Raw genomic sequence first — 19,731 nt, 5'->3', positions numbered from 1 at the left:
TTCCTACAAGAGATGACTTACCGCAAAACTGAATTTCTCAAAATTGAATGTGGTTTTTCAGAGTTTACTTCCATAGATGCTTCACATGTGGATGTGGTGCTTAAGGACATGGTTTAGAGGTGGACCTGGCACTTACGTTAACAGTTGGACTCGATGATCTCAGGGGTCTTTTCCAACCTTAATGATTCTATGATTTACAACATGTTTTTGTGCACCCATATACACAGACATATTTATTGACAGTTTCTGTGCTGCCTGTGGATGTGGAAGTAAGCCAGAAGATTTGTTTCCATATCCAAGTGTTTGGGAGACTCTCTGTTATTAAAGGGAGCAGGATTCCTGTAAAGCTGCTCAGACAGATCTGTAGAGAAGGGGTAGCTTGATTAACAATGGATTTGATAGAATCATAGAATGGTTTGGGTTGGAAGGGACCTTAAAGATTATCTAGTTCCAACCCCCCTGCCATGGACAGAGACACCTTCTACTAGACCAGGTTGCTCAAAGAAACATCCAGCCTGGCCTTGAACACTTCCAGGGATGAAGCATTTAGAACTTGTCTGAGCAACCTGTTCCAATGCCTTACCACACTTGTAGTGAAGAATTTCTTCCTTATATCCAATCTAAATCTACCCTCTTTCAGTTTAAAGCCATCGCCCCTTGTCCTATCACTATGTGCCCTTGTAAAAAGTCCCTCTCCAGCTTTCTTGTAGGCCCACTTCAGGTACTGGAAGGCTGCTATACGGTCTCCCCGGAGCCTTCTCTTCTCCAGGCTGAACAATCTCTCTCAGCCTGTCCTCATAGGAGAGGTGCTCCAGCCCTCTGATCATCTTTGTGGCCCTCCTCCGGACTCTCTCCAACAGGTCCATGTCCTTCTTATGTTGGGGGCCCCAGAGCTGAACGCAGTACTACAGGTGGGGTCTCACCAGAGAGGAGTAGAGGGGCAGAATCACATCCCTCGACCACGCTTCTTTTGATGCAGCCCAGGATACGGTTGGCTTTCTGGGCTGCAAGTGCCCATTGCCAGGTTATGTTGAGTTGAGTTTCTCATCAACCAACACCCTTAAGAAGGGCTGCTTGTGTGTTTCAGTTGCCCATCCTACCATTTAACACCTGAATGTCATTGCTGATTTTCAGGCTCTTTTTTTTTTTTAATGTTTTAGTTTGTCCACAAAGTTAGTTTATTATTCAGTTTGAGATGTTTGACTGTGGAAGTAATGTGCAGAAAACCATCATGTCTCACTTCCTTTGTGTTTCTTTTTTAGATCAGATCGCTGGATACTGACTCTGTTCAAGAACTGGAAAGAGACGCTTGGCAGCGAGAGAGAAACATTTTGCAGAATGCACTGAAACAGGCTGAATCTGAACTGGCTAAAGCAACTGCTGAAATTGAAAACAAACCAGTGGTAGAAACTTCCAGTCCCAAGGTAAAATGATTGTGATGGCCTGCAAATGGGCTGTCTGGAGCTTGATGAGCAAGCAGTGCTGTAGCCATTAGCATGTCATTTAAACCTTTGGCTCTTGGTTTGCTTTCGCTATCTTGCCCATTGTACAGATTTGCTGTGTGAGGACTGTTACCAACTCAGGATCATAAAAACCTCTGGAGATTTCAGTCCTTGGTAGTATTGTTCTTGGGCATTCCCTAAGGGATTAATGCCACATGTAGAACGGGTAATTTAGTAATACTCTTTTTTTTTTTTTTTTTTTTTTTTTTTTAAATAAATATGATAAAACTTCCTGTTGCAGAGGAGCCAGGAAGTGTACAGCTCAGCTTTCTGGAGATATAAGTATCTGTCAGATTATGGTATTTAACTTACACTTATTGCTGTAATCTTTTTCAGTTGCTACTTTAGAAGGTGATTTTATAGATGAACAATTTCATAAACTGCATATTAAATTAGGAACGCTTTCCCCAGATGTCCCATGTCAGAAAAGTTCCTTTCTAACTTTCTTGGTGTTAGACAGGAACTTGCACCAAAACTAACTAGCTAGTTAATCTCTTTCTACTCTTAAATGAGAGGGAGATTTAGATTTCTTGTCTAAGCATGAAAATATCAAACAGCCATTATTTTTAATTTTTCCTCCTAATCTTAAATACTTTTTATTCCTCTGACACATTTGATTGTAATCAACTCAGATGGGCACTTATCCCAACATGCTCACTAGGTAATATTTATTTAAAGCAGATGTTATTTTCTTTGTTAAAGAGTTAAACTGTTTTAGAGTTTCAAGTATGACAATTTTGCTTTGAAACATTCAGGAGATTTAAGGCAGTCTGACACTCCAAACTTGGGCGCTTTTTAGCTATGTACAGAATTGTTCCAGCTGCCCTTATGTCTGCAGTATGGATGTTTGACATGAAGACAACTTGTTTGTGGCTGGTTTTTTTGCACACCAACCAGTAGCCATGCCAAAATTTTCTAGCCTAGCCAAGACTTCATAGACATACAGAAATTCAGTAGACTTGGTACAAGCCTCCATGTATGGTGTCCAAACTGCCAGAGTGTAATACCGCTACTGTGCGCCAAAACTGGCTAAGTCACAGAGTCTGTTATACAAATTCTCACTCAAAATTTCATTTTAGAGATAAACGTACACTGCTTCCATACTTCATAATTATTAAATAGCTTTCTACAATTTTGTAATGCAAAATAGGTTTAGATACCCATGCACAGCAAGTTGTGGGAGATACTGCTGGAAAAAGGGACCAACTTTTCTGAGCTTTCTGTAGCTAAATCTTAACAGATTGGATTTTTTTTTTCCTTTTTTTATTTCTCCAGTTGCAGAGATTATATAGGAAGTACCTTAGAGCAGAGAGCTTTAGAAAGGCTCTAGTTTATCAGAAGAAATACCTCTTGCTGCTTCTTGGTGGATTTCAGGACTGTGAGCAAGCCACCCTCTCTCTAATAGCACGTATGGGAATCTACCCCTCACCTGCAGACCTGCAGCTTTCTGGATCACGTTCCCGTCCTTTTACCAAGTTCAGATGTGCAGTCAGGGCAATCATCGCAGTATCAAGGTAAAGCCAAAACACTCGCTGTCTCTCACACATGGTGTTTTCTTGGAAGTTTTAAAAATAGTTCCCATGGTTTATCCTACATTACTATTAAGCAAAAGCTGTCTGCAAAACTAGTTCAGACATGAGTTGTCAGCTATAACTTTGGCCAAACTGCTGTTTCAGAGTCAGCGCTAAGTTGGGTGCGTGCTAAAGTAAAGATTTATAAAGAGCTGCTTCTGTCTTGAGAGATACCCAGCTGCAATATCAGAATCCATGCACAACAATATCAGAGAATCAGTGCACAACAATGACAAACTGATGTCCTTTCAGGTCTGAGTCTTATCTATTTGGACTCACTGGATAGTCTGTCTTGTATCAGAATGTGATCATCTCATCAGTGATGGTTTTTCTCTCCTGAATTCAGTAGCCTGTGTTTCATCGGGTATGATTCTATCGTGCTCTGTCACTTACTATCAAATGGATTTTGTTAGCTGCACTTGGGACAACATGCCATCTCATAATGGCTTTTGAGTCCATTTAATGAAAAAGATAGCTTTGAATGTGGTTACTTCTGAGCAATTTCCTTCTCTAGTAAAAATGATTACTAACAAGTTTCAGACTTTCAGGAGATGGCACAGAATGTCTTTAGGCTGTTGTTTTTGACATGGATGCCATAATGATAGCAGTATCAAAGGATGTAGGAACAGTGATTTCCAAACTACTCCTCTGAGGCACGAAGAGCTGCCACAGAACTCTCTGGAGATCAGGGACAGAATGGAGGAGCAGGGCTAAAACGAGCAAACCTTTCTAACAGTTAGAGAATAATTGCAGAGTAAAATGGAATAAGCCTCCATTCTAAAGACTGACGTTGAAGAATTCTCCTCCACTCCAGCAAGGATTGTTACTTATGTTGTTTAATAGGTTTCATGCCAACAAAGAGTTTAGTATTAAAATTCAGTGTATTTTTGCTTATTTTTAATGATTGTACAAATTTACTTGTTGCTAAGGTTAAAGTTTCTGGTGAAAAAGTGGAACAAAGTTAGCAGGAAGAGCGCACAGGGTGAAACCATTTCTCACAGTATAGGAAGCAATACAGGTAAGCGTTTTGGACAAGTACATAGTTTTAATCATAATTTCTCTTCAGTTATGTGTTTCATTTAAAAACAAAACCAAAAAAATACCCACAGAAGTGTGAAAATCTGTTTATATGTTAACACAACTGTGTTTATCCATTTGCTGAACACAATGGTTATGAGTTTACAAAGGGCACTGTAAGAAATTACAATTGAAAACTTTCAGAATTCATAATTTACAACAATGGTGAGCTCCTCCTCTTCTCCCTTTATTGCAACTGCTCAAGTTGCGAAACTGAGTCCTATGTTCATAAAACTCATCAGAGAGTTGTTTTGTACAGGTTGAAGCTACCTGTAATGGAAATTAGTGCCATGAGTTATTAATAAGGCAAGGACAAATACAGCTGTAATAGTATTAAAATGGGTAAATGTGGCATCAAAATAAGTCTTTAGAAGTGGTGTACCTGCTAGTGTTACCAGAGGTGAAAAAGGGTTTTAAGTGGTTCCAATGGTTCAGAAGATACTTAATCTGATGCAGATATTATTAAGTACTATCAAAGATGGATAGATGGTCTGATGCAGTTCAGAATGGACTGTGTTCCTTTGAGTTACTTATGGATGTGTTTGTAAGAATTTGAACAAACATCTTAATGCAGTACCCAATATTGTGGAACCGTCCCATTTTATGTAATATTCCATTACTTGTGGCTTTTCAACACTAAACAAAATTCAGATGGAAGTGCATTTTTCATTACCTGTTACAACTACATAATTTTTACTGTCTCTAAGTTTGTTTTTGTTTTTTGTTTTTTTAAATAAGTATTTCCAGCAAAACAACCCAACTTCCTACATAAAATCACTGTGGTGTGGGTCCTATGAAACTTGAATCCTGAAATGCATGCTGAACTTTCTACCTCATTACAGAATAGCATCTTGGCAGCCTTATAAAAAAATATTTGATTTCTTTTTGTGATTTAAAGGACTTACCTGAAGGGGTTTTTCTTTTTTAATGAAAACAAAACAACACCCCACCCTTATCTGCCCCCCACCCCGACCTTCACCAAACGAAACAAAAAAATCTCTTCCTTTCTCTGCTGTCTCTGAAGTCGGAGAGTGTAAGTCAACAGTAACATATAGTTAGAGCAAACAACAAAAATTAAAATTGCTTGAAAAAATATTTTGCTCATATCAACCATTGGAACATCCCATGTGGATATAGCAACAGCTGAGGAAAAAGCAAGTCTGAAGAAAGAAAACAGTGCAACTTCTCCATTTGCAGGAAGCAGTTGTTTGACATTAAAATGTCAAACTTCTGTTAAATCTGGTTAAAACAAACAAAAAAAACCCCAAACTAAAAAAAGCAGTTAGCTATAGAAAGTGTATTTTAGCTGCATTTAAACCAAACACAATTGTACTCTGCTGTAATTCTTGTGGGGTTTATTGGTTAGGTTTATGATAGCCTGTTTTGAATGGTTCCTGGTGCATATCTTTTAACTGTTTTATACTTAACACAGCCTCTGGTGCTCAGACAGAAATTCTGAAAAAGCAGCAGCCCCCAGCTGTTCATCTTGGTTCTCCCCCCACACGGGACGCTGGGCTGTGCCACAGAACCAGCTCTGCAAGATTTGTGAGCCACTCCCCCAGATCCTCTCACTGCTCACACAACAGGTCAGTCTGCAATCTCTGCATATGTTTAATCACCCCGATCGACAGTCTTTCATAAAAATGTAACCACCTATTGGAGGAGGTACTTGAACATGAAGAGGAATTCATTTTCTTAGATCTGGTAAATGTTTTATTTCTTTCAAGTTGCTATAGGAGAAGAAAACTTCTTGCTTGCTTTAAGCATGTCTGATGTTCTTGGACTGAGAGCATTCCTAATGGTGTACCTCAATTTAATTTGGACAGGCTACGGGATTTACAATGGCTATGTCTGTTAGCCTTCTTTGAGGGGTAATTCTTGTTGCCTTTGCCGTCAAAGTTGGAGATGAATTTCTGAGCGTCCTGTGAAAGCAGCTCCCCTACTATATGACAGCATTGCATTAGTATTAGCTGCCTTCAGACTTTGTGCATGCACACAGAATGGGAGGTGGAGAACTTGTGGGGTGTGTACTGTTGCAGTTTTTCATTAATTATGGCCAGTTCTGCACAGCAATACAACCCCAGCTACTGTTTGCTGGGTTGGATGTCACAGCTGACATTCTGCACGGTGCTGCTAAGAAAATGCCACTGCAAACTCTGTGCTTGAGTGGGGTAGGAAGGTGGCCTTCAGTCATTACAGGCCTTCCCACTCCCAGGCCCTCCTGGGACCCAAAGTAACCTCGGGTATTGCATGGTGCACTACTGGGTGTAGCGTCTTCTCTCCCAAGCTGCTTCTCGTATGTGGCTTCCTCCTTGAAGTAATGATTTGCAGGAGTTGACATGAGAGGTAGCTGTTGTCAGTCCCATCAGCTTGGAAGGTGTTGTTTGTTTCTTAACCTCCTTGCTACATTTAGAAACTTCAACCAGCAGGCAAGAATTTTCTTTATAAAGAAAAAAAGAGTAGCAATGAAGTAGCTGTGGTGATCTAGAGGTATGCAAAACCAGCAAATGCTCCAAATTATTTTAGTTTTTTTAATATTGCTGACTGATTTGGGGGGCAGGACAGTGCTTTTCACAAAGGACAGGTAGTGTTCTGGTTTGCACAGAATTTAGCAAAACATTTTGGAGAGTTTTGCTGCATTTCCCAAAAGACTTAATTGTACCCTGCCCTGTTCCTCTGTTGTGGCACATATCTGGGTCTGACAGCCAGAAACAGTAGCTGGCAGCTTACCTATCAAGAAAAGTTATCTGTATTGTATGGAACAAGTATATTAATAATAGTAGGCCCTGACTCAGTGTGACTGGGTTAGTGGTAGTTCAAGTCTAACTTGCATCCAAGATAGGTTAAACGATGCCTGTTGCTGCTTTTGTTTCCTGGCAAAGCTGTACAGAAGGGAGGGATGGATAGGAACTACCTTCCACTATTCGAAAGGTGCAGGGGGAAGGAATAAATGCTAATTCCAAATAGGAATGTGTTTGCACAGCGTCCCCTCCAATGTATACTTCTGCTAATATTTGAAATTTATTGTTAATGACCAGAAGTTAAACACAGAGTACCATCTAAAGGGTCTCCTTTTCAACCTTGTCCTTCAAGATAGTATTTTACCTGCTGAACAGGAGAGTACATACCTGGATGCAGCATGTTCCTCTTCAGTCCTTCTCTGCAGAAGTGGGTCTTTTCTCACTTGGCCATTTGGACTTGCCTCTGACTGCAGCTTTCTTACCTGAGGGACTTTCTGTTGCATATCAGTAGAGAGAGATTCATAGATACTCCAGCTTTTCTGGAGTATCCATCCTTTCTTTTCTGTCTCCTGTATGCAAAGGTGCCCAGTCTATATTGTTTTGTATGTAATTTTTTTGGTGGTAGTGGTGTTTACTGTTGTCCTAATTTGCTTTGCACTGAAATACTGCCTCTATGAATGTAACTTTATTATATTTATTTGAGAGTATAGCATGAGAAGAAGAAAATAATTTGTTTTCCTTTTAAGATTGCATACATCCACAAGTTCAGCTTCAGAAAAGTCACTTGTGCCTACTCAGGATCCTGAACGATCGCTAACGGAATACATCCATCGCTTAGAGGTTATCCAGCAAAGACTAGGGGGTGTGCAACCAGGTAAGAACCACCTTGTTACCCCTCACATCTGCCAGCAGTCGGGGCTGCTTTTTGCAAGGTTCTTCCTACATATTGCCTATAACACTTAAAGCATGGAAAGAGCATCATTTTATGGAATAACTATAATTCTTGGGGGTGGGGGGAAGGAGAAAAAATTAAGTCAGTCTCTGAAATGAAACCTTTTTGTGAATCATATCTAAAACTAGTCCAAGCGTGGCATTTCTCAAAATAAGTTCCTAGTGAAATTCTTCAGAGATAACGCTGAATAATTTCATGTGATTTTGCACCCCCCTCCCCCGCCCGTCATCAAGTCTAAATAATCAAGTGTTGCAGTTTAAATGAAGTTGTGTATAGAGTTAATTTGCTTTAAAGTCAGAGAACCACTGTAATACCTGAACAGGGCTATCTCTGCAGCACAAACTATAATAGTTCCCTCATTTATTGCTTTCTTATGTTCCACGGCAGATTAAAAGAATTGGAGGCTGGTAAAAACAGCTATCTAGTTCTAAAATTGATTGAAAAGCACACAAATTATTGTAGTGGCACTTATCTTTTCTATTTAAAACACTTCCACCTGATTTCTAGATTGAACTTACTTAGTTTAATCTTCTAGTTACTCACTTTTGTTACATCTTAGTTATATCACAGAAATTCTGTGTCCCAAGAAAGAACTTATAAACTGTCATCACGTCATCCTCAAATCATCTCCTATCAAGATATGATTAGATGTGTTTTCCAATGTTTTATTATTTTTGAGACTCATGTCTAAACCTTCTCAAGTGTATTAGTATCTCTGTATTGTGAACAACAGAGCTGGACCTCTGGCTGCAGTGCCATTTGTGTTGGACCAAATACAAAAATAACTTGTTCCTTGTTTATACATGTAACCGTCATGTTGCAAGGCCTTCACCTGCCTTCACCACCACAGAGCAGTAACAGAAATTAAACAGCAACATAATATTTACAATACCTACGTACATGCACACAGAGCCTGCTCGCACAGCCCATGCCATGGCTACGCTATGGGAAGTCATGCTCCTGCACACCAATCCCAGCAGGTGACTGAGGAAGGGCACCCATGTTAGCTCAAATCACTGATAGGGATGGGATCATGATGACCACAGTCCACATTGGAGTATAACACATAGCTTCATCCCAGGCCCAGGGAGAAGCACAAAGCTCTAGTGCTGCCTCCTGTGTAGGGGCTCCTGAGGAGCCTGCTGACAGCTATTTCTCCAGGGTCTTTGGAGCATCTTCCCAAAGTTTACTTCACCCATCCAGGTTTATGTTGCTAGTTTCCTGGTCTAAGCTAATACAGGCCACCAGGTCAGATAATGCCATTCATGTTTTCATCCAGCCTTTATTTATCCCTTTCATCTGCTATTGCTGGTTCCTTCCCCATGTTACTTCTGGCTGCTTATCCCCACAACCAGGATATTTTTGGGTCACTATGGTCCCTGATCTCTAGGCAAGCACTGATTACTCCTTCCACCAACCACCACCCTTGGTTCCCCATAATTTCAGCCAAAAACTAGAAAGATTACCAGGTAGATACTTGGCTGTAGCGCTATGAGAGGGCCATGTGGACTCCTTCACACATTGCACATACACATCTTACATATTTCTCTCACTAAGCATAACTGTTGTCAACTGCTGTTTCCTAGGCAGACTTACCTCCTGTAATTGTCCTTCAGCCTTTGCCCAAAGATGTGTGGCTTTATATTGGTTGTACTGAGATGAGAAAAATATTTGACCATCTCCACAAAATCTCTGCCAGTCACCAGTACTTTTACTGCTGGCCATTCCTCCAGTCTTTATGGTCAGCAGATCATCACTGTGGTGATTTTTGTGGGAGAAGGAGTGGGGATTCAACCACTGATCACAGCATTAAATAGTGACTCTTGGCCCTGCAGTCATTGCAGATGCTCGTTCAAATCGCATCTACCGCACTGGCTTCTCAGCCATACCCGGTTTGAACATTTAATCTATGTTGTAGAGATGCTGTATTGTTCTCTTTCAGTTTCCCCACAGTTTATAAAATGCATTATTCATTGCGACTACTGACTTCATTGCTTTTGGAAAAATAATGATTAACTTAAGTTAACTTAAGTTAACTTCTGAGGCAAATTTTTTATGATTACATGTTGCATTCCTAACACATTTTTAGTGTTGACTTTAAAAAATCAAGCTTTTAAATTACGTGTTTCTCTAGAAAGAGAGGAATCTTGGCTTTGTCAACGTTCGCAGGAGCCTGGTATAGCTGGACAACAGCTCTGGGGAAAGTCTAAAACATTGTCTGTTTTTCTGGTACTCTGAGTTGATCTAATTAAAAAAAATGTTTTAAAAACAAACAAACAAAAAAGGCTAGCTTTGCTTACAAATCCTAGTCTTGCTAATATCACTAAAGTCAACAGCTACAGTGACACTTCTGTATGGGAACTTTGACAGTGTTCTCAGCAGGATTTTACCTAGAAACCTTAATACCGTGACTTTGTGATTTTTTGGGTTGTTTTCCCCAAATACTGCAATTGCAGATACAGATAGATAAACAAAGTTTAGAATTGAAACCTGACAGCATTTCATAGAAATAAGGTATTTTGCTTTATGCGAAGTGTGGAATAAGTCTTCCACAACTGGGACACCATTAATAGCAATTTCGTGAAAAGTTTTTCTAATTTCCATGTTACCAGAATGATGATGTCAGCAATTACAGACTGATGTTGCAACCTTTAGAACAGTGCTGTGAGCAAAATTATTTCCTAGTTTCTAATGAACTTTAAAACATCTACTCAGTGACAAGACCTTGTCCAGCAACAGAATGTGTATTGAATCATCACAGGAGGGATAGAGTTGAACTGAGCACCCCTGTTGCTATGTGTAAAGTAGGCCTGCGATTGAGCACTGGTCTTAGTGTGTGAACCCTCGCTTTGGCAGACGTGTGAGCTTTCAAATCTTGTTTTGTATTGTTCCTAGGTGACTCATGAAAATGGTAATTGCTTTCAGTGTAGCTCCTATGAAGCACATTGAGGAAATTACATGCTTCTAACTGCACCCTGTTGCTTCATAACACAAGCAGTTTTCTAATATTCATTTGTTTTATTTAAATTTAGGACAAGTTCCAGGCCCACCTCGCCAGAGAAACATGAGAAAGTGATGAGACCGCTTCTGAAATCTGTACTGCGAACCCCCCCAGAGTTATTGCTTCCTTCAGAGTTGGTCCATACTGAATGGAGGCACTTGTGATCTCTTGTGCAACTGAATAAAGGGCAGTGCTTTTGCATCAGCTTTTTATATGACTCTTTTTATTATGTTTTAGTACTTTAAGAGGAAATTACTTTTCACTAAGAACAATGTTTTACATTCTCATGTGAAATTACTAGTAAGTTAACATCTGAAGTATGCCTGCATCACTATATTGTAAGTTGCAAAGAGTCTCTTTGGTGTTTATTTTTCTATAGTGTATAGCTGGATTCCTTGTAAAAAAAAAAAGTTATTAAAATGGCATTTTATTAGTGAATTCTTACATAGTGTGGTTATTTGTTTCCACCCTACCTATTTACTTTTTTTGCTGTTCCTAAATTGTTTGGGTTTTAATATTTCTGCAGGATCATTCTGACTAGCAGAACAGCTAAATATCAAAGATACATGCAGCCTTCTGTGAATTTAGGGAGTTTGCTCTTCTGGTTTTACAATAAATAAGTCCTCCCTCCCTCAATCTTTCTCATCACATTCCAATTCAGTGTCAAGTCACCACTCCTTGAGCTCCTCTGTGACTGAGCTACGCATGCATGATATATTTGGTCTGACTGAATTCATGCAATATAATTAATCCGTGCTTGCTCAGGAAGTCAAATGCATGTTAGATTTTCCTCCAGTGTGATCTTTACCTATCAGACTCATCTTTCCAGCCATGACCTTGACTCAGGATCAGAGCTCTTCTTCCAGTTTCCTCTTGTGTTCCCCCTGGTGCAGTAGTGCATACAGGGGTACCTGGTTCTTCCCTCTCCCACCACCACCACAACTGAGCAGTACTTTGAGGGGAAATTGCCTCAGTGTTCAATGTACGATATTCCCATACAGTACAGGATGTCTGCCCTTAATGCACTGCGGGCGTGTCCTGTTTGGTGTGTCCCTTCCGCCTGCTCCAAGTGACAGCTTGGGCTGGTATCTTCTCTCACTGCCCTGTCACAACCAACTACTAGTGTGCTGGGTTGTATTTGCTGATGATTTGAATAAAGGTAATGGGTGCCAGTCCACATATGAGCAAACCCATGCTGGAACTAGTGAGATAGAAGAGCACTGATGATCTTCTCGAAGGCTCCATTACAAGTAGCTTGGAAACAGCTGCACCCTTGCCTCTCCTTCAACTTACTAGAGACTCTGAGAGAGAGCAGTCTGAAAAGGAGCTGCTTCTGACACTTGGCAAACTGGAGCATCTGTGTTAAAGAAATGCTTACAAGTTTAGGAAGTTGGGGGGGGGGAGGAAAAAATTGTTTCCAAAGTAGGTTTGGGTCAGACTAGCATTTATAAATGGGAAAGCAGAGTCAGTGTGGGAAAGTAGAAATTAAGTTCAGTCTAAAGTGCAAATAGATGGGATAGCAGAGAAATAAGTAAAGCTTACAGGCACTGAATTAGAAGTTTTTAACAGCTCTTGGATTGCTGGTAGTTGTCTTTCCTATTTAGTCTGGATCCTTTTAGCTTAATTTTCCTAATTCAAAAGGCTCATAACTTTTGCCAAAAATGCATACATTTAAACAAAAACAAACAAACAAAACCCCTGTACTATATCTACCTCTAATGTAAGTGAAACTTCTGATTGCAAATACTAGCTCTACCTTGTGCTGTAGGTACCTTTTAGGGAGGTGTATATTAAGCTGCTGGTCAGAGAAGAGAAAAGAGGTGGCGCTCTGGTGGTACACCCATTTCCAGTCATAATGTATCGCTGAATACATATATGCATGGAACGAACCAGTACTTTAAGGGCAGCTACAAAGGAGATGGTAACTCCCTTTTTACAAAGAGTCACATGGCGAGGACAAGGGGTAATGGGTACAAGTTACTCCCAGGGAGATTCCGACTGGACACGAGAGGAAAATTTTTTACAATGAGAACAGTCGATTATTGGAATAATCTCCCTAGGGAAGTGGTTGACTCCGCTACGCTGAGCACGTTTAAGACTCAGCTGGACAGGGTGCTGGGCCATCTCATCTAGACTGTGCTCTTGCCTAGAAAGGTTGGACCAGATGATCCTTGAGGTCCCTTCCAAGCTGGTATTCTATGATATTCCAAATATCATGCTGAACAAGACTTCTTTATTTACCTATGCTATTTGTTGTCATGATTTTTCACAGAAACCAAGTGCTTCTTGGGATAACCTAAGTTTCATTCTTTGCTTTCTTTTTCTAAAGAAAAAGTATAGGCAGAATTGTAATACCGGAAGTATTTTAAGACTCCGGAAATGTGAAATCTCAACCTTTGAAGCATACATGGTGTTTAACTTTGGGGAATCAGAAAAATCTCTTCTGGAAGCAGATTATTCTACTACAGCCTATTAAAAGATTTTTCTCTACAGGATATTTGACAATTGGATATTGGTGTTCATCTGAGACTGACATACTTAGTTAACTGCTTTTGTCCAATATTGGTCTTGGCAAGCCCTTGTTTATCTGTCAGGTATATCACCATTTAGTTCTCTGAAAAATAATGTAGCACATATATGTATATATATACACACACACATATATATACACACACTTGAAAAATAGAGGTGTCTGGCCTCCAAGAAGGAGGAGGACAAGAGGCTGGTACGAGTGGCAGGGGAGAGGAGCCATTTGTGCGGATGGCAGTGCCAGGAGCTCCTGTGCTGTGTGGAGGAAATGCTGTGGAGCTTTAGTACCCACCCTAGGCGAAGGAAGAGTCTCTACCAGAGGTGCTGGACTGCCCCTGGTACTCATGGCTCCTCAACAGGTGCTTCTGTCTCTGGGTTGATTGCAGCCAAGCTTGACGAAGCACTGTAGCTGACAAGTCCATGTGTTTTTGTCGTTCAGTGGTTAGTATCCAAGGCGGTATTCCTGAGTCACCAGCAGACTCAGCACAGCCAGCAGGCAGGACACTATGCAGTTCAGGCTCAGGAGACTGCAAAGCCGCCCTCAGGCAGCCCTGTAACTTTGGTGGTGGGTGCTCCTGCCACGTTTGCTCTCAGCCTGGCCGCCCTTTGGGGAACCCTTTGCTGGGTTCCTTGGCTACTTGCCAGGCTGCCCGTTCCACAGGCAAATGTGCTTGTGGGAGCCGGGAGCTGCGTGGTGCTTTGCAGGCTGCAGGTGACCTTTGGGGCAGCCCCTGAGGAACTCATGCTGGATGTATCGCAGGTGGCATCCGGGCTTTTCTGCAGGAAACCGGCAACTTACTGCCTTCTGGATGTTGGTAAGATCTTTCCCAATGCTTGCTCTCACTCTTAATGAGCTATTGCTGTGCCACTGCACTAATTCTTTACACTTCCAAGAATTTTTATTTGGCTGGCTGAAGGTTATGTTAAAGAAAAAAAAAAGTGGCAATGCAGGTAGGTAGCTTTAGAAATTAGCTTCGGGCTTCTCATTAGTATTGTAGTAAAAGGTGAAAAATGTCCTCTTGAGCAACAAGGTACTAGGTGATCTGCATGGAAGAGGATATGAAGTATTGTGTATGGGAGGATCCCAGCTGTGCTGCTGCAAGGGCTGAGTCAGGCTCTGGTTCCACAGTCCCAGGCAATGGATCTGTGCGCTGTCCTACACAGGGCTTGGGTCAGTGCGCACGTGTGACCCAGGTTGTGCGACATATACAGAGTTCATTATCCTATGGCAGCTATAGGATAACATATACAACTGACAAGTCTGTGTATTTTTGTTGTTCGGTGGTTAGCGTCCAAGGCTGTATTCCTATAAAAGCTTGCCAAAAGTAACTTCACTTGTCCAGAGTTCCAAACCAATTTGAACTGAATAAGTTTATGCTGGATCAGTGACTGTATCATAATTCTTTTAAAAATCTGATTCCAGGAGTCTTAATGCTAGATGTAGCATTCTGTCAAACCGCACACTCTGAATGGTGCTGGTGTCCTTTTTGTTTAGCACAGCATGACTTTATCTTCTGTTATTTTTTTGTAAGCAAAAGGGCTATTAGACCTTAGGGCCTGTACTCGTAATGAGCCAGTAAGTAGTGTCATTGCAAATGTGAATTAATGACAAGTTTTAAAGTCTGGCACTTTCAGGTGGACAATAAAAAACACCTTTTAAAGGACAAAAGGTAAATTTTATGTGTGTGTATTTAGTTAGTTTCCCAGCATGCTCTGGCATTCATAGGTTGGCACATCATAAGGATCAGTTCTGTTTCAAGTGAACTTGGCTTTCCATTTGCACATTTTTAAATCAGTCTACAGTGTAAGTAATTTAATGTCCCAAAGATTCACTGCTCTTAGGTCAGTCACTGATAGGGTGAAAACAATTCAACTCTTGCCTTAGTGTGTACACAAAAGCCCTAGGAACAAACACTGTTTTTCCTTAGCACTTTGTGCCAGATGCAAGCATAGCAGAATAGTAGATAATTTCAGTAAGTTTTCTTATGTATAGTCTAGTTCATCCTTCTCAGAAATGAGGATTGTGAATGAAGTAAGGCTGTTTGTTAGCAATTCACCTCTAGAAAAGGAGAGCTATCCGTAACTTGATATATTTGCTGCTGCGGCTTCCCTGGGCATGCTCCCCCCCCCATCACCTGTAGAAGCCAAGCACTCGGCACCTACTGAACGGCAGGGCTCTTTCCCTGCCTCTGCCCAAGCCTCTGCAGGGCTTGCATTCAGTTGTGCATTCAGTAGGAACCTTTCCATGACAGTCAGTGCTGTATTATTGCCCTGCCTCACCCTTCATGGAGACCTCTTACCCCACTGCACTGCAGTAGCCCCTCTAAGATAGTCTCCTTGGGCATTCGCTGTTTCCAGAAACACAGGCAGGATGTGGGGGGTGAGAGGCAGACGCTACAGCCCCCTATTCAGAAAAGAAATCTGCAGAGAAGAAATCAAGCCCATCAGTCTTTCAGGATCTGTGAGCTATAGTTAACACGTTGCCTGCAGCTGCGCTCTTACCAGCTCCCTGGTTCCCAAAGAGACAGTTTTCTGAAGGGCAGTGGAAGCATGATGGAAGAAATGTTTCTGCACAGCGTGGGGTGGTAAAGTCAAGTTTTGAACAGCGTGGCTTTCCAAGTGTTGTCCCAAAAACTTGGGTCCGTTACCTGGTGTGCATTGCCCAATTCACACACAGAGTCGAGGTATTTTCCTTATGACGTAAATGTGCAAATACAGGTGCATAGTACAAACCAGCACACTGTTGATGTAAACTAACAATTATTTATACAATCATCTAATACATATTCACTGTCCTTTATTAAATGACTGGTTAAAATTCTTTGCCTGCCATGTAAATTACTACGCATGCTCACTACAGTTCTCGAGACCTTTACTTCCTTTACTTGGTCGGTGGGTTTCTTGAGTGGGTGGTCCTTGAGTCAGTGGTCGTGATTTCCCCCTGTCCGAATTCCCTTTCCCCGAAGTTCACTTAACTTTCGCAACACTAAGCAGTCCTTTGCGGACCATTAGCGAAGCAAACTATCATTTACTTTACAGTTCTTTGTTATAAGGCATATATCCTGTTTCAGAATGCCATAGTATTGTTAGGGTAAAAATGAGCAAGGTTAATCTTTACCGACATCACAAGTACTGGTGTGGTGCCTCTGTGCCCTCTGAAGTGCAGCCATACAGGATGTGCTTTCTTGTGATGTGCTGACCTCAGTAGCATGAGCAGAGAAATCACAGGCTGAAGCATTTTGGGACTGGGAGAGGGCAGGAGCAGAAGGAAACGGAAGGAGAAGCAAGGACCGGTTGTAGGTAACAGGAACAGAAACTGGCTGATCCTGTAAGTCATTTTTTGGTAATCTTCCCTGAATGGAGTGTGAGTAGAGATTCTCCCACTGCTGCAGTGACCTGGAATATCTGCTAATGCAAATGTCTGCCTGTCTCACACTGAGCTATGCTACAGCATGCCATCAATCCACATTTCACAGAATGCAAACATGGTGCTGGCACACATGAATGCCATCGTATCTCTTGCTGCTTGGAGACTTGCAGCCTCAAACTGTTCCCTTGTTTGAAGGCTGTACCATACCGTGCATGCTGGTCTGCTGTGTGATGTGATGCCATGCTAACCCATGTGTTGTTTGTTTTTTTTTTTATACCTGTCATGTATGCACGTGAGGAGAAGAGCGTTCACGTGATGGCTTCCTCAGCAGCAAGATGTCCTGTTTCCAGAATAAACAAACTTTTCAGCCTCTGTCATTTTCCTGCCACCCCGGGAGCAGGGTCCACAGGGATACTAGGTGCGGTGCCACAGCCATGTGATTCTGCAGCACTGCACTCAGGAGGGGTAGGTGCCGCAAAAACGCTTACTTTGGAGGCCTGGGAGGGCTGCATTGCCCCTGCCCCACATGTGATACCAACACAAACCTGGTCACCCCAAAAGGGAGAGCTTGTTTCTGACAGAAGTAGTTGTTAGTAGAAAACTTCTCCCCAAATTTCTTCCCTACTTTCTGGCTCCAGGAAAGTTATTGTTACTGGCAGAGCAAACCTTGTGGTCAGAACCACTGGCAAGGTCCCGGATTTGCCTTTGCACAAGTCTCTGGGGTCTACAGGGATGCCAGAGGAAGATCATGCCTTGGTGTCCTGCCACACATTTGTTGTCCAAAAAGTGGATACTTCACCCAGTGTGCAATAGGCTAATAATCACACACTCAGGAGAGACATTGTGTATTGATTTATTTCATGTCTGTGCAGAGATGGGTGCTAGCTCTTTGGATTCCAGCACACAACGACCAGTTTGTTGGGGGACTCCACGAGTGCTCTCCCCGTCCAGAGCAGGTAAGCGACTCAAAGGTGCAACGCGTAAATTAGAGACATTGAAAGGGGGGTATAATAGGTGGAAGGTTGTCTAAAAGGTAAAAATAAAAAGGTATGTGCATGCTTGACAGTGATGACTGGAGTGCATGAAAACGTGGGTAAGAATGTTCTTTTTGGGTAACAATATGGGAGCGGGACAAGGAGCAAGACAGTCTGCTGAACCTCCCTTCTGCTCTCCATTAGGATGCATCCTGAAATACTGGAATAAGTTTGGTGGGGATCCCCTAGCAAAGAGAAAATTAAAAGAATACTGCAGTCAATGGTGGCCTATGTATAAATTGGATGATGGGGAAAAAATGGCCAGAAATGTGAACTTTGAATTATAATACTATTTTGCAACTCATGCTATTTTGTAGAAAGGAGAATAAATGGGATGAGATCCCATATGTGGATTTGTTCTGTTCTTTAAGAAATGACCACAAAATGAGAAAAAAGTGTAAATTGTTGGTATCTGATTGAAATGTTTTGATGATGATGGAGGATAAAAAGAAATTGCGTTGATGTTGTTCTGCTTGTAGCATCGCAAAAAGGTATTTGGAAGTGGAAAATGAAGAAAAGGATGTGCAGTTGATGAAGAGACCAGGGGAAGAGGACCAGGATAGTGTTGTTGATGACAGGGAGAGAAGCAGTAAAGGAAGCAATGGATTTAGTCCTATTGTGGGTAGAACTCGGGCGCAGCGAAACCCCACAACTCAAGCGCCATTGCGTCAGGCGGTAGGATGGGATGGAATGCCTGTGTATGTGAAAGTTCGTTTTTCAGCCTCAGATTTAATGAATTGGAAGGAGTCTGCGGGGTCATATCAGGAAAATCTGGAAAAAATGTATCGGTCCTTTAAACTGATAATTGAAAATCATAATCCGGACTGGAAGGATGTGCAAGTATTATTGAATACTTTATTTTTGCCTGAGGAGAAAAGAATGTTGTTGGAGAAAGCACGGGAAGAGAATGAGAGGATAAGTGCTAGGGATGGTCCAAATCTTTTTATGACAGTACAAGAACCAGATTGGGATCCGAACAGTAGTGCAGACAGATTGATGATCAAACAGTATCAGCAGCTAATTTTGTATGGGGTAAAGCATGGGGTACCTGGACCTAAAAATCTTGAATAGTTGTAAAGGATCTATGAGTAAATTCTCTGTGTCAGTAATTGGTGCTACAGGAAAACGAGAGATAAGGCATTTCTTTCAACTGATTAAGTGTGAAATTGGAAACAAAACACTTACACATGGATTTTTGCATATGCCAGAATGTCCCCTACCTCTGAGGGGAAGGGATTTATTGAATAAAGTGGGACCACAAATAACTTTTGATCAGAATAAAGTTTGAGTACATATTCTGCAAAATAATGCCTGGGAGGCACAAGTATATATGTTACAGGAATTGTCGGAAACGGAGAATGTTGAAAATAAGGAAGAACAAATTGAAGCCCCCTCTGCAGTGATTCCCTTTGTCTGGACAACTAAGAAACCTGGAAGAGCCAAATTGGCAGAACCAGTAAAGGTGGAATTGAAACCAGGAGCAAAGCCGGTAAGATGAAAAGAATATTCCGTGCAATTGGAAGCTCAGGTTGGACTGGAGCCTATAACTAATAATTTTCTAAAATATGGATCACTGCAAGAGTGTCAATCTGAATATAACACCCCAATTCTGCCTGTTAAAAAGCCACATTCACAGGAATATTGGTTAGTATGGGATCTAAGAGCTATTCATCAAATAGTAATTGATGTACACCCAGTGGTGCCTAATCCCTACACTCTGCTGACAACAATAGTTGATTCAAATGTTTATTTTACAGTGTTGGACTTAAAAGATGCTTTCTTTTGCATTCCATTGGACAAACATAATCAGAAGCTGTTTGCCTTTAAATGGGAAAGTCCTACAACGGGATGCAAAATGTGGTTATGCTGGACAGTGCTTCCCCAGGGATTCAAAAATAGTCCTACAATCTTCGGTAACGTATTGGCAAAAGAGCTGGAGCAATGGCAAGGTAAG

The 19,731-nt window shown here is 41.4% G+C and overlaps 1 protein-coding gene across 4 annotated transcripts in view; it reads left to right on the top strand.

The window, feature by feature from the left end:
• The window catches only part of PCNT (pericentrin), a 103,609-nt gene extending 92,327 nt beyond the window's left edge, over positions 1-11,282 (top strand). For all 4 annotated transcript variants that reach the window (XM_087732095.1, XM_087732094.1, XM_087732093.1 and 1 more), the window contains 6 exons: positions 1,263-1,424; positions 2,778-3,016; positions 4,003-4,091; positions 5,583-5,736; positions 7,638-7,765; positions 10,876-11,282. In XM_087732095.1, coding sequence (XP_087588221.1) covers positions 1,263-1,424; positions 2,778-3,016; positions 4,003-4,091; positions 5,583-5,736; positions 7,638-7,765; positions 10,876-10,919 — 816 coding nt within the window. In that variant the 3' untranslated portion in view covers positions 10,920-11,282. The remainder of the gene's footprint in view (positions 1-1,262; positions 1,425-2,777; positions 3,017-4,002; positions 4,092-5,582; positions 5,737-7,637; positions 7,766-10,875) is intronic.
• Positions 11,283-19,731: the final 8,449 nt, after the last annotated feature.

Source organism: Nipponia nippon, unplaced genomic scaffold (assembly GCF_047370975.1).
Source record: "Nipponia nippon isolate SJK-2023a ecotype South Korea unplaced genomic scaffold, ASM4737097v1 scaffold_5, whole genome shotgun sequence".
Lineage (NCBI taxonomy): Eukaryota > Metazoa > Chordata > Aves > Pelecaniformes > Threskiornithidae > Nipponia > Nipponia nippon.
Note: the sequence above shows the minus strand (reverse complement) of the source record. Positions and strands in the feature narration are given on the sequence as shown.